At 54.3% G+C, this 14484-nt stretch overlaps 5 protein-coding genes across 5 annotated transcripts; 2 read left to right on the top strand and 3 right to left on the bottom strand.

Annotated features, from left to right (window-relative positions):
• Positions 1-516: 516 nt before the first annotated feature.
• Positions 517-2228, top strand: EsH8_X_000488 (uncharacterized protein; the record flags this gene model as incomplete). Its single annotated transcript, XM_083274576.1, has 5 exons — positions 517-722; positions 788-1188; positions 1282-1435; positions 1516-1999; positions 2064-2228. 5 exons carry the CDS (start codon positions 517-519, stop codon positions 2226-2228), a joined length of 1410 nt encoding a protein of 469 aa, XP_083119968.1.
• A 158-nt stretch (positions 2229-2386) lies between these two features.
• EsH8_X_000487 (uncharacterized protein) lies at positions 2387-3455 on the bottom strand (the record flags this gene model as incomplete). Its single annotated transcript, XM_083274575.1, has 3 exons — positions 2387-2624; positions 2686-3104; positions 3204-3455. The coding sequence occupies 3 exons, from the start codon at positions 3453-3455 to the stop codon at positions 2387-2389; spliced, it is 909 nt and encodes a 302-aa protein (XP_083119967.1).
• Positions 3456-6495: 3040 nt separating this feature from the next.
• On the bottom strand, positions 6496-8499 carry EsH8_X_000486 (uncharacterized protein; the record flags this gene model as incomplete). Its single annotated transcript, XM_083274574.1, has 3 exons — positions 6496-6805; positions 6907-7058; positions 7141-8499. 3 exons carry the CDS (start codon positions 8497-8499, stop codon positions 6496-6498), a joined length of 1821 nt encoding a protein of 606 aa, XP_083119966.1.
• Positions 8500-9718: 1219 nt separating this feature from the next.
• EsH8_X_000485 (homoserine O-acetyltransferase family protein) lies at positions 9719-11094 on the bottom strand (the record flags this gene model as incomplete). The annotated part of the gene is made up of 2 exons (XM_083274573.1): positions 9719-11022; positions 11085-11094. 2 exons carry the CDS (start codon positions 11092-11094, stop codon positions 9719-9721), a joined length of 1314 nt encoding a protein of 437 aa, XP_083119965.1.
• A 718-nt stretch (positions 11095-11812) lies between these two features.
• Positions 11813-13253, top strand: EsH8_X_000484 (carbon-nitrogen hydrolase family protein; the record flags this gene model as incomplete). The annotated part of the gene is made up of 8 exons (XM_083274572.1): positions 11813-11952; positions 12020-12090; positions 12144-12337; positions 12387-12487; positions 12547-12600; positions 12682-13000; positions 13072-13115; positions 13202-13253. The coding sequence occupies 8 exons, from the start codon at positions 11813-11815 to the stop codon at positions 13251-13253; spliced, it is 975 nt and encodes a 324-aa protein (XP_083119964.1).
• Positions 13254-14484: the final 1231 nt, after the last annotated feature.

Raw genomic sequence — 14484 nt, 5'->3', positions numbered from 1 at the left:
CCAGAGCGGTTCCCGTACATAAATTATGCTTATGGAATATTTCCAAAATCAGAGCATGTTCATAACTCTCTAGGAATCGATGAAGTTGTACCCAAAATTGATAATGGAGGCATTTCAAAGCACCTACTCGATGATTGGTGTGTTGAGCGACGGAAGCCGAAGACATCGAACGGGAACAAGCGCAGTGTGGCTTCGCCATCGCGGATCGGCATGTCGTGATCGCAAGGATTCCCAACCAGCTGCACCGGAGATGTGGAGCTTTCTCGGACAAAACAAACGAAACGCATGTTGACTGAAGCGCGCCGTGCCAGTCGAGAACGACTTCGGAGAGTGCCCGACGACTACGAATCACGCAATGTGCAGGGCAGGAATCCTCCTGTTGCTGCCGGCTCCAATGCCACGGACTTGGTAGAAAAAGCAGCTTAATTAAGTATGGCACATCTGCCAGTCATCAAACCGACGGGGATATTAAGAGATTTAGGCACCTCAGCTCTTTTGCTGCATCATAGTCACAAAATGGCATCAGTGGGCGAGACAAGAGCTCCGAGCTCTCCTACGGCGTTTGCTGAGGATGGGGCCGCAACTGCACCGAAGTACAATTGGTACCGAGGTGTTTTCTTTCAGGCCACAGTGGTCGGCATTGCGGCGTTCACGGCACCGGGATTGTGGAATGCCATGAACTCGGTCGGTGCCGGAGGTCAACAGTCACCATATCTTGTCATGTAAGTTTGCTCAGAAGTCCATAATCGATTGCAAATGAGGAGACAACAGCTTATACCCTCTCCAGGGCCGGCAATGCGGTCTTGTTCTCTCTGATGACAATCACTTGCTTGGTCGGTAGTATTGTCGCCAATCGCTTCGGACTAAAGGCAACTTTTGCATTCGGCACAACCGGCTATGTCATTTACTCTGCTGCATTGTACACTAACAACCGTTATGGAAACGAATGGTTCATCTATGTCGGCTCCGCTGCCTGCGGTATCACTGCCGGACTATTTTGGGCCGCCGAGGGAGCAATCATGCTAAGTTATCCGGAGCCAGAGAACAGAGGCAAATATTTGGCCTACTGGCTTTGCTATCGGAACAGCGGCAGCATCTTGGGCGGTATTATCAACCTAGCGTTCAACTACCAAGGCAGGCGCACTGGCAAGCTCGACTGGCGGACATACATCGTCTTTGTGGTTCTGCGTAAGTGCTGGCCCGAGCTTCCGTTGGCTCAACTCAATTATTAAACTTCCGCCAACGGCCATATGAGACGGTGCTAATTCAGCCTTGCCGTAGAATGTCTCGGGCCCCTCGTCGCCCTGCTCCTGTCCTCGCCCGAAAAGGTCGTCCGCCGGAATGGCACCCGAGTGCACATTGTCGAGCGGATATCTGACTCGGCTGAACTTAGAGAGCTTGGGCGTCTCATGCTCCGGAGGGAGTTCCTGCTGGTGTAAGTCTGACGACGACGCGTCGCTCATGCCCGAGAAGCACGTGCCCCCATCGTCTCAACCTGCTCACCAACACCTACAGGGCGCCATTCTTTGTATACGTCAACTGGCTGTTGCCTTACAGCAGTTCGTACCTATCGCTCTACTTCTCCATCCGCTCCCGGGCTTTGGCCTCGCTCGTCTCCGCGCTGGCGCAGATTGCGGGCACCGCGATGCTGGGAAGCTTTCTAGACTGGAAGCGTTTCTCGCTGACTACGCGCGCACGGGTTTCGTACGTGTTTCTAATGGCGCTTATCGGCGGTTGCTGGGTCTGGGGTGCCGTCGTCCAAGCCGAGTACGTGAAGCACAAGCCATCCCTGGACTGGGATGAGGCAGGGTTCGGACGCGGGTGGGCCCTGTACATTATGTGGCAGGTCAACTTTGCTCTGACTTACAACTACGGCTACTGGCTGGTGGGTTGGATGTCGCGGCACCCTAGCGACATCGTCAGATACACGAGCGCTGCGAGGGCTCTCGAGAGCGCCGGGCAGTGTATTAGCTCCGGGATCAGTTCGACTAGCGCGCCTGTAAGTCCTTTCTCAGGGTTGCGAGATTGTCGTCTGGCTTCGTGGTTGCTGACTACAATCCTAGTTGACGGCGGCTTTGGGCATCAACTTTGCTCTTTGGGGTATCGCCATCGTACCGGCCTATTTTGTTGTGAGACAGGTCGGCTTAGAACACATAGGCGCACATGCACGACAGGCCCTCGAAACAGAGGATGACGGCGAACCTAATGACGCCAAGGACGGCAATTAGATTTACACAATTATCATGTGGAGGATGCGAAGCACGGTTTTTTTTAGAACATTTCTCTTCTGGAAGAATAATATCTAGGTCGTTGCAAAGTCAACTTTGTTCAGACCGATGTTAACTAAGAGAAATAGCTCTCAATCCAATCCAACGTCTCGGGTAATCTAAGGAGACAGGGAGATGCAGCCGCTGGAGCTGTCCTCCTGGAAGATGCCGCCGTAGACGATACCCTCGTTGATGCCAGTGGGCTGGTCGCCGCTCTTGGTGATGTCGCTGCCGCCGTTGACGGGCTTCTTGAGGATACCGAAGTGGTACTGACCCTGGCCGGAGATGTTGTTCTCAACGGCAGCGCCCTGGGACTTCAGAGCAGAGTTACCCTGGGAGTAGAAGACCTCGGTGGTGCTAGAGTCAAACGTTAGCAACTGGAACTAGGAAATCGTGGATCTGCAACGTTGTCACATACTTCTTGGTGAAGTCGAGCTTGATGGCGAAGTTGTGGAAAACACCCTCGGTGAACTTGGTCGTGAAGAGCGTGGGGACGGGGCTGGAGTTGACGTTGCCGAAGAGCTGGAGGGTGTCGGGGTCGGCGGTGTTCTGGCCGAGGATGGTTCCAGTCTTGAGGACGACCTGGTTGGTGCTGAAGTCGGCGCTCTCGAGGAAGACGAGCTGGTACTCGTGGGACAGGTTCAGAGGGCGCTGGGCGTCCTTCTGCAAGCTGAAGTGGAGGGTCTTGATGCCGGTGGTCGAGTCGTCGCTGCCGGAGTTGCTGAGGGGCAGCATCTCAGCGCGGCGGAAGCCGACCTGGACGTTGGTCTCGCTAGGGGCGAAGATGGACTTGTCATCGATGGTGACCTCGAATGGCTGGGTGGAGTTGACATCGAACTAGCATGTTTGTGTTAGTCCTGAATGAACCCCGGTAAACCCGCTCCCCCCATTTGTGGGGTCGGCTGTTTTTTCTCCTCGCTAGGGGAAATCACGTACCAGGGACTGGCCACCAGGGAGCTTGATGAGGTCGCTGAACTTCAGACCCTTGCCGAAAACATTGGCAGTGTTGAAGGGGCTGGTCGTTCCGTCAAAGTCGGCGGCGGTGAAGGTCTTCGGGACGCGGCCGTCGAACTGGAGGCTGCACTGGGCCTTGGCGCCGGGGGCGGTGCTGCCGGTGTTGTTCTTGCCACCGTTGCAGGCGGCCGCCGCGGCGGCGACGAAAGAAAGAAGGAGAGTAGAAGTGAACATTGTTCCTAGGCCGGCTACGAGCGGTTATTTGAAAAAGAGTGTGGTGATTTTGGAAATAACGTCCGATGATACGAACAGAAAAGAATGTGAAAGGAACGGAAAAGATGATCTACAGAAACTCAAAAGTCCGAGCGAAAGGTAATCAGATGGCGGGCGGCCATGGTATTTTGTACGTCCAGCCGTCCGGCATCGTCTGATCTGATGGAGCCCGGTAATGCAGATTGATTCCAATTGCGTGGCTCTCTCTCATCTTCGGTCCCCTTGCGCACCCGTCCGAGGCCCCTTACTCTCCAGAAACTTTTTGCTGCTTGTCTGGGATTGAATGGGGATCACTTGCAATTCCGTGTCATGTATCCTTGGCACCTGTAACCCGCCGTGCCTCGTAGGCATGAACCGTGCTGTTGGGTGGACGTCCGACTGATGAACAACAGGGTTGAACCTCATCAAAATCGAAATAGACTTTCTGCTGATTCAGTTTCGGAACCACAGCCCCGTTCGGGGGTTGAACGCACGGGGCTCAACATGGCCAACTCGTTCCCCCAATTCTCCAGCAAAGACGAGTGCGCGAGTCACGTTAAATTGTCTGACCCAAGATATTCTAGTTGACTTGCCCGGACCGGCCGGTAATAGCTGGATACCTATTCCCTGCATCACGTGGAAAAGTTGTGAATCTGGAATATGCAGACGCACCTGATATTAAGGGGGTATGAAACCAAGCTCAACAGTTGGTCCCGGATCTGCTCGCGAGATAGCATCATCGCTGCTGATGTAGATCATTGCTTGCGCAATCCGGCGACGGCTTCTAGATAGGGTTTATTGTTTTCCGCCGTAGTGGCTCATGGGGCGGGTAAGAATATATTGTCTACCAATGCGCAGTTGGATAGACAACATTCTGCCCAGTGTGTAACTACGCGGCGGGTGAGCCTTGAAGTTGACTCTGAGTCCTAAAATTTTGACACGCGGATCTCTGCAAAAGGTATGTTGGTTGGCGCCATTGTCGTCAAGGAATCGGGCAGGTTGAGTTGTCGAAACGTTCGGCCGACGGCAGCCACGAGTTGGCCGAACCGAGAGTCGGCGTATTCGTTTCGTGGTTTTATTTTTCCCCTGCTCGAGGTCGGTTCAGCGGGTGGGATACCAGAAATTTCTTGTTTCCAATATCCGCCCCCAATATAGCAGCGAACTCTATCTCCGCCAAGACGGGCCTGAGACACCCTAACAAGTCGACGATATCACCTTTCTGGCGACCCGTCAACCGAAAGCGTTCTAGAACAGATGATGAGCCAGCGGGACCAGAAATTCGGAAACCCGGGTGCCGTCCCCTTTGGGCGGATGACGCAAATAAAGGTGTCTCCAGCCCGCAACTCGGCTCCCCGCATGACGGCGGAAAAAGTTGCGGAAACGGGACAGAGGCACTCCCACTTGACATGAGACGCAACTGCGCGTTCATGTAATCAAAAGACCTTGGCAGGGGGCGGTTTTCCGCTTAGTCACTATGATCTGCAGGTTATGTGCGAGAGGTTTGGACTTCTCGGGCTTTCAACCAACCATTCACCAATGTAGCAGGCAAATAGCTTTACTTCGTCAAGTCCGCTGTTGTCAGAAATCCAAATTTCAATTTTTCAATTTTTTTCCAAAACGATTTCGCCTTGTCTTTTTTCATTCAAGAGCAAGAAATAATTCCGTGCTATTGTCTGAATTTCGCTACTCTGCCTTGGAACCAAGACGGTTTCCGTCACAAGCTTGATATCAAGTCTACTAACCCTTTTCTAAACTTCAAGGCCATCGACCATAACACCACTACAGATTACTGGAATGAAGGTGGTGGTTAGGCTTAGTTGTTGGCACTAGGCGGTTAAGTTAAAAGATTACAAAAGAAACCTTCAGCTCACGTGGCACCTCGTGGGCGACCCGCCCTCTGTCCGATCCCTAACGATAAACACGCAGCATAAATTTGCCCCGCGTCAAATAATAGTCAAGGTAAATAAGAGACCTCGCTTCGGTTCACCCGCGAGATGCCTAGTCAAAGATACCACCAAAACCGGATAACGAGCCGCAAAGTCGTGGTTGAGAGTTTCTGTCGCCATCAACTCTGACAAGTCACATGGCAGGGCGAGCAACTTGGGAGAAATCGAAACCGAAACCAGATGCTCTCTTCCCACCACCGTCTCCGACTACGGGTAGCTTTCTCTTGTCTCGCATCGAAATCTTTTGAACCAATCAAGTCGTTGCCCAAAGACTACCGGCGGCAGTTGGTGCATGTTCCCAATCTCGGCTAGAGTGGCATGTTTTATGTTCATCTTGCTCAGAACCTCAGCAAATCGCTTCCGGAAGAGGTAACTATTCTGATAGCAGCGGCAGCGTCTCCCTCTACGCAAGGACATACCGTAATTACTTAGGTCAGTCCTTGCAATCAAACAAAATGAGAATAAAAAAAAAGGAATAAAGAAAAACACCCCCAGCTGCTCCCACCGGCACACCTCGTCAGAGGACTAAAACAAAAGACGCCGGTTGCTGCCGTGCCTGATCCCTGTCGGCAAGGGATCCCGCGGGGGTCCGCCCCCTCCAGTCCGTCGTCGGCTGCCGCTGGTCTCGAGCGAGACAGGGACCTCCGCCTAAACAGTCGACGAAGGGGAAGCTGGTTGGGCGGCAGAGCAGGCCGTCCTCTCAGGGTAGCCCACCTCACAGAATAAGTACGCCGGCGCATGAGTCGCGAGAACGGGGATGTTGGGCAAAAGAAAAAGAAAAAGGTAAAAAAAAAAAAAAAAAAAAAAAGGAGCATAACGGTTCGCTGTGAAGCTGCAAATTGAATTTTGGTATAGTTATGCTAGGTTCCTATCCCAAGCCGGCATTGATGCGGTATGCCACGTCCTGTGCTCGCCGTCCGAATGCAATACAAAATATGAAGCCCCTGCCCCAAACCCGCCCCTCGCAACGCGCCTGTTTTGGCAGATGTGATGTATCTCGCTATTCAGCCACATGCTGTTCTGAAGTCTCTTCGTGTCTTTCTCTCCCCATCCCCCCTCGTTCTCGTTGACGCTGTTTACTTGAACGTCTGAGCCGCGCCCCCGCTTGGATTAATGTGCCTCCTCCGTTTGAGCCATCGCCGAACAATGTACTGGTACGCGGCCGCCTCCGGGGACCCGGGTGCGGCACGGCACGTACGCCCAGGCCTTCGCATCAGTAAAGCCACGGACCTGGGAGGGGGTGTAAGCGGTCGCCGGAACTCGGCTTTGCGGGCCTCTTCACCTTTGATGAAGTTGTTCTCCTGCTCCCAGTGCGTCGGGATCTTGAGAACCTTGCTGTGTATCCTGTTCATCGCGAGCACCGCGTCCTCGGCGCGGACGACGAGTCTGGATCACGGCTTGGTCAGCGAGACAGGATTTGATGGAGCGGGTGATTGGCTCAATAGCAGCTCGAATGGGAGGCAGGAAAGGGGTTGGGGTGGACATACGACACGTTGATCTCGCTCGCCCCCTGGCTAACCATGAAGATATTGATCTTAGCTGATGCCAGCGCCGACAGGATTTCCGCCGAGACGCCGACCATGTTCCTCATCTTGTGGCCCACGACGGTCACGATGGACATGCTTTCTGTGATGATGACCTTTTCAGGAGAGGATCCGCCCCCTTCAGTCAGCCTTTTTACCCTCACGAACGGACTGCATGTTACCCGCAGGTCTGCTCACCTTTCCAAACTTCTCCAGCTCCGCTCTCAGCCTCTGATGTTGACACGACGTCTCGGAATGTTGGAACGCGAGGCTCACGCTCCGCTCGCTGGTCGTGACAAGGTCGGTCTTGATCCCCGCTTCGTCGAGTCGGTCAAACACACCCGAGAGGAACCCTTGGGACTTTGTATTCCTGTTGCAGACCACGTTGACGAGGAGGATGTCGTCCTTCACGGTGACGGCCGTAGGCCGCCGTCTCTCCTGCTGCTCGCCGTGGTACCCGTTCCCCAGCATGAAGTCGATGGTGGGGAGAGGGATCTTGATGTCGACCTTTTCGTCCGTCGGCGTGGGAGGGGTGAGCGGGGGCGAAGGCGTACGAGACGGGTAGACGATTGTGCCGGACCCCGTCGGGTTGAAGACGTTTTTCAGTCTCAGGGGGATGTTGGCGCAGCGTATCTGGTCCATCGTCAGGGGATGGATGACCTCGCTCCCGTAGTATGTCAGCTCCGTCGCCTCCTCTGCCGTTACCGTCGACAGTAGCCTCGCCGAGGGGACCTTCCGCGGGTCCGCCGTGAAGATGCCGTCCACCTCCTTCCAGATCTGGAGCTCCGTCGCCTTGGTCCCCACCGCGCACATGGCGGCGCAGAGGTCTGAGTATCCGCGGCCGACGTTCTTGAGCAGCGAGTCCGGCATGATGCCGAAGAAGCCGGTGACGATGGGGACGTGGTCGCCGCAGTCCCGTATCCTCTTGGTGATCTCGTCGGCAATGAGGTGGTAGAACCTGGGGCCGAGGCTGTCGAGCGCCGACCTCTGCTCGAAAATGCTCCCGCCAAACACCGCCTCGACGACGTCTTCCAATATCACCGGCTCGGCTGGCACATCTTTGCTGTTGAGGAACGCCGCCACGACTCTGCAAGCGAGTTTCTCGCCGAGGGAGATGACACGGTCCCGCGCCCTCGGAGACAGCTCTCCGATGATTTGTGCCGCGAGTAAAAAGCCGCGGAGGCTCTCACACTCCTGTACGATGACATTCTTGGTGGTGTCGAAGATGTCCCTGCATAGGTCGCTCCTTGTGCCGTTGAAGTTGACGAGGTGCCTCTCGAGCAGCCGGACGTGGCTGTCCCGAATGGTGTCGATGGCCTTGTTAAGCTGCACCTGGGCCGACAGCCCGGCCTCGGCGTGGGACACGCATTCCAACAAGAGACTTGTGGTGCCACTCGCCTTTGTGGAACCGGAAAGGGCCGAGCAGACGACGACCAGGTTGTAGTCTTGCAGGTAGGATGGGATGATTTTGCTGCAGATCGACTCGAGGAGTTTTCCCAGGCTGGTGCCACCGTATTTCTGCACGAGCCATGGCCTGTTTTCTCTGGCGACTTCCATGGCAGACGGGCGGGGACTCGACAGATAGGCAGACAGACAGTAATAGTGTTGATCCTGCTTGCGTGAGCAGCGGGAAAGAGTCAGTCGAGGGTCGCAGTGGGCCTCGCTTTTTGGGCAGTCTAACGGATGCTCAGGAACTTGGCTTATTAGAATCCATATATCGTCGTCTCCGGCTGCGAGAACTCAGTGGGCAGGCTTCGTGGAATGGGCGGCAACCATGGCGGGCAACGGCAACACGACTCGAAGCCCAATGTCGAGATTTCTCGAGGTCGGCGAATTCGCACTCCCCGTCGGCCAGCGTCTATCACGGAAGAAAGCTCTGCGCATTCCCGCACAAACCAATGGCATATGGACCCAACTCACCGCTGTCATTGGCAATGATTCCCGGGACAGTGGAGTTTGTTGCCGTCGGTGAATGCTGCACGGTCGTTGTCCAAATCCCGGCTCGGGGTTTGAAGGCAAAAGCCATTTGAGAACGGCGAGTCCTCCACTCGGCGACTGCGTAAAACAAGCTACTGCCAATTATTCCGGAACGAGCCCTTCAAGTCTGACGCGGCGTCATAGTTTAGTGGAGTTGCTACGTTATGAATTCAAGATAATATGGGATGCCTGGCCCGACGGCCATGTCCGCGGTCAAGGTTGTGTCTGGGCGATGGTATGTCACTTCGGAGATCTCGCCCTACCAATGCCTAAAATTGGCCGGCTAACTGCCAGAAGAGGACTGGCGCAGAGACATCCCCGTTGTTTCTCGGTTCGTCCCGAAGCTTAGAGGGCAGGCAGCAGACGCTCGGGGATCCATTAGCTCCGAGGCCTCCTGACTCGGACAGCAGTGCCATGCCAGGCCTGATCTCGTCGCACCAGCACGCAGGGTACGGAGCGCCAGCATGGAGATGCGATGCTCGTTCTTTAAAGCGCTCTTTTCTATTGATTTGAGAAAAAGGCTGTAGGAGATGGGAAGGAAGTTTAGCTGTGTAGGGAAATTCCAAGACTCAATGTGGCATCAAAACGAACCACAGCGGAATTGACTGCACAGAAGTCTGTGCTGAAAGCTAAGGAAATATCTCGACGCAGAACAAGGCATCTCTTTGACATAGAGGGTTTGTGATGCACAAAGTGTTGTGTGGATATTTAAGGATGAAAGAAAATTCGAGCACACATCTTTGTTAAAGAAAAGGAATACGAAGCGGGTGGTCCGCTTCCACCAATATCTGGCTCAATCCTACCAGTTCTCAACCTCTCCCGTCAAACTGTCTTCTGCCGCGTCCGTTGTTTCTATCTTGGAAGGTTCTTCCAAGTCATATGTTATGCTGTATAGATGCGGCAGTTGGGATCTCAGCTTTTGTTGAATCAGCGCATCAAGCTGTTCAAACTCGAGTAGGAAACCATCATGCCCGTCCGAGGATTCCAGCACCGAAAGAGATGCCCCAGGTAAAGTAGACGCAAGCCGCTCTTGCTGCTCTGGTAAGAATAGAGCATCGGTCTCGACGCCAATAACCAGTGCTCCAGGAGGGACCCTGGAAAACACCTCTGCCAGGGCCTCGTCGCCGGAAGTCTGTGTTCGGCCATACGTTACATCATGGCTGTCCATCTTGTTGGTGATGTGCAAATAGCAGTTAGCATCGAACCGCTTGATGAACTTCTCTCCTTGGTAGTGCAAGTATCCCTGAGCGGAAAATGACGGGTCATGTCTTCTTGGTACACCTCGTCTTGTCTCACTGGGTTTTGTAGCGATCGCCGGCACATCTGTTCTGGGTAGGTCCAGAGGTGGCTCTGCAGGTTCTTGAGACTTCCGTGATGGGTTTCTTCCGAAGCGAGTGTCGAAACTCATGCAAGACCGATAGGTCAACATAGCAATCATCCGAGCAGCAGCGAGTCCCGCCGATGGCTGGCCTTCGGGGATGGGGTCGTAGTAGCCATCGTCAAACTTTGGGTCGGAGTAGATGCACTGCCGTTGTGTTTCGGCCCACGAGATTCCCCAGGCAGAGTGGTCGGCAGCGGTGGCGATGGGGATGATGTTTCTAACATAGCCTGGGGATGTGCAAAGAGGCCATTCCAGAGTAGTCATGCCGCCCATAGAGCCCCCGACAACGGCGGCAATAGACCTGACACCTAGGGCATCCAACAGCATTTTATGGGCTTTGACATCGTCCCGAACAGTTGTCTGGGGGAATTCACTGGCGTATCGTCGACCAGTATCCGGGTTTACGGTCAAAGGCGAAGCACTCCCATAAGGAGAACCGAACACGTTGCCACAAAAGATGAAGAAATGTCGGGGATCGAAGGCTTTCCCTGGCCCAATGAGCGGGCACCACCAGTCACTGACATCACTGCTCCCTGTTAGAGCATGGCAAATGACCAAGACATTGTCGCCTTGTTCATTGAGCCTCCCCCACGTCTTGTAGGCAACAGGACATTGGGAGAGAACCTCGCCAGATTCCAGTCGAAACGATGAGATTAAAGCAAACCGTTGATTCCGGATAAGTCGGGCATAGAAGTTGTCCGGGTTCGGATTCGAGTCAAGTACTAACAGGCGTTAGAGAAAGGTTGTGGCAAATGCCGAGCATTGTGGGAGGTTGATGGCTCACCAATAACCATTGTAAAGACGCTTTAAAGACGTCAGAAATTTCGTTCCTGGGGTCTTCGTGGCTTGTAATCCGAGATGCAAAGTAGCGTATACCCGCCGTTGGGCACAGGCGTTGGCGGGACTAAGAAGAACACTTTAGTCTAAGTGCGGTCGTTCAATGCCATCGATGGAAAAGGCTCGCTTGCAAAGCAACAAAGCCCGGTTTCAGGCTCTTCTAAGTATCAAAGGTTGCCAGGCCTTGCTCCTTTCGTTGCTCGCATATGAGATCAAATATTGTCGGTTATCATGGGCTCGCGAAGCTTCGAGTTAGTCCCACCTCCCCTACTTCGCGACACGGTCTTGTAATCTGATAACTTCGCAATGCTGCTTGGCTGCTTAATTCCGTAGCATATCCCTATCATTCCTCAATCGAGAGGTGATGGTCGAAGGATCAAGATCCGCTATCGTCGGGGTTTGAAATCATGCCGGGGTTTGAGCCACAACCCCGATGCTCCAGACCGTGCGGTATCGACAACCACCCTTCCCGGCGCATGCCGCATGCAGATGGACCATCCGGTCGAACCCGCGTACAGAGAGAGTCATAGCAACAATTGCAGTTAGACTTGCTGAGCGATTTAGCTATGACTCAAAACATGACCTGCGTGGGGAGTGCCTTAAAAGCCCGCCAAATGTTTGTACTTGGAGTGTTTGATCCGGTATCATCCAAGCTTGATATAGCATATGACGACAATGGCCTCCACTCGTCCGATTGTCAAGGTTGCAGCCGTCCAGGCGGCTCCAGTCTCTTTTGATTTGGAGAAGAGCCTGCAAAAGCTGAGTAAGCTGACGACGGAAGCTGCAGAGGCCGGCGCGGACCTTGTGGTGTTCCCGTAAGTACTCCATTGGTACCCGTATACCTGCTGAACTTGGAGTGGTAACATGCTTGTACACGCGCAGTGAAGCTTTCCTGTCCGCGTACCCATGGCGATACAGTTTCGATACGACGATTGGCGCACGAGAGCCACGAGGTAGCTACAGAGCATAGGCTACTAGGGGCAAAATTTAAGCTAATCGTTATCAGGACGAAAGTGGTACGCCAAGTACTGTGATTCGGCCGTCGAGGTCCCCTCCCCCGCATTTGACAGGCTGTCGGAGGTGGCCAGAGCAAACAATGTCCTGTTGCAGGTAGGCATCATCGAGAAGGCAGGTGGTACGCTTTACTGCACTGCTTTGTTGCTCGACCGGGAGGGGAAGATAGTGTACAAACGCCGCAAGGTAACATTTCAACGCTCTACCAATTGGTTACTGGACTGACAATTGTAAGCTGATCCCGACGGCGGCTGAACGACTGGTGTGGGGCAGAGGCGCTGGCGACGGCCTTCAGGTGGCCCAGACGGATGTGGGAAAAGTGGGAAGCCTGATCTGGTTGGTTGCCCGAACTTGTTGGTGGGCGTGGGGTAAGACACATGCTAACGCAGACACAGCTGGGAGAACTATATGCCAGCCGCTCGTATGGCGCTGCACCAACAAGGCATCGAGTAAGTCAACAAGCCGTTTAAATCTGAGGGAAAAGATGCGCAATTGGAAGCCAGCGCTGACGCCAGTAACCTTGGCGACAGAATTTATCTCGCGCCCCACGCCGATGATTTGCAAACCTGGACGGCGTCGATGCAGCACATTGCCAAGGAGGGACGTTGCTTCGTGGTGTCGGTCAACTCGATGGTCAGGGTCTCAGACTTCCCGTCCGACTATCCGCCGTTCACGGCCGAAGACCCTGACCGGCGGCCTGATGGAGGGCAGTGGGAGCCGGATGACATTGTCAACCACGGCGGCACATGCATTGTCGGACCATTGGGAACGTTCCTCGCCGAGCCCGTGTGGGACAAGGAAGACATCGTCTACGCCGACCTGAGAATGGCGGACATTACGGAATCCAAGGTAGGCCCATGCCACGCGCTCAAGCTGCTCTGGCCAGTCGATGGATTCCCCAAGCTAACGGCGCCCGACAGCTCGATTTCGACCCAGTTGGCAGTTACTCCCGGCCAGACGTCTTGTAAGTGGTCCATGAATAGAACGGTGACAGGCGGGCAGAGGGACTAGCCTGCATCTCTGCCGACCAGAAGCTGACAGGCTATCTAGTTCGTTGTCGGTCAACACCAGGTCCGGCACCAGCGTTGTGTTCAACAGCTGAGACGGCGCGCGTGCGTGCGGGCGTTGCGTGGGAGTGTGCGTGTGTAGACAGCGGGGTGCAGTGCGGAGAGACCAGGATAGCGTCGCCCTGCATTCTATTTTTTATGGAACCTGACTCGAATTCTGTGTTTGCATGTCGCGAGGCACCAGGGCTGGCACAGAACCGCGATCCAGGAACGGGAGTGGAAAGCTGGTTGGTGGCGGCCAAAAGTCTGTGAAGCTTTAGGCAATGCATATGCAAAGTCGGTCTGTCGGCAAGTGTCGCGTCTTCATCGGGTTTGCTCAAAGGAATGCTCAAGAGTCAAGAAAGGGCTGGACGCGGCTGTTTGTGCCGACAATCCGAAGAACGGTCGGTTGATGGAAATGACGGAGATGGGATGGCAGGGCATGTACCAGTAATATCGAACCAGTTGAATTTCAACAAGAGACGCTTCATCACAAAACGGGCGCATCCCAAGGGAGAGAGACGAGTATTTGTTTCGGACTTGGACAGTGATAAAGCAGCCACCTTTGGCTTCGGTGATGGATGGCCGTAGGACAACGAAGCAAAATATGAATGATTCGTGGTGCTGAGACGCGGTTTCAAAGAGGCTGCCTCCTTTCGTTGGCTGTATAGGCGGTAATTGCAGCCGCGTCACTCCCGCTCCCCGACATCTCGTACGAGTTGTGTGCTGCTTAGAGGTAGGTGTGGTGCTAATGACGTGGGGGAGGCCTGACGTTGCTGACTACGATACTGCATACGAGGTCAGAGATGACGGGCAAGACCGCAGCAGGGAGGGAGACACATAGGTAGAGATAGAGACAGATAGACAGCGCTGGAGCTGAAGCTGAATGTTGAGTTTGAGCTTGAGCTTGAGTCGGAGCAGGAGCAGAGATGGGGGCGGTACGTACTGTGTGAGGTAAAGAATGGCTGTACATACGCGGGTACCTCCACATTACAGGTACTTCCATACACTAGCGGTACACTGCACCATGCACGTACCATTCGCCGTTCGCCGTAGTGTATGTACACTACACTACACTGGCTACGGTACGTATCGTACTCTGGGTCCCAGCTACAAATACATGCATAGCAGCATGTACGCACTATACACAGTAAGGGGGCGTGTCGGGAAAACATACCCCCCTCGCATTCGATTGGCCGAATCACTCGCCTAAGCCGGATATGCCCCATAGCGGCCTCCACTGGGCCTCGACCCCGGGAATGGCCTTCTCCATGCTCAACTCCCGAA

Source organism: Colletotrichum jinshuiense, chromosome 10 (assembly GCF_051148585.1).
Source record: "Colletotrichum jinshuiense chromosome 10, complete sequence".
In the NCBI taxonomy this organism is placed as follows: Eukaryota; Fungi; Ascomycota; class Sordariomycetes; order Glomerellales; family Glomerellaceae; genus Colletotrichum; species Colletotrichum jinshuiense.
This window is presented reverse-complemented; position numbering and strand designations above follow the sequence as displayed.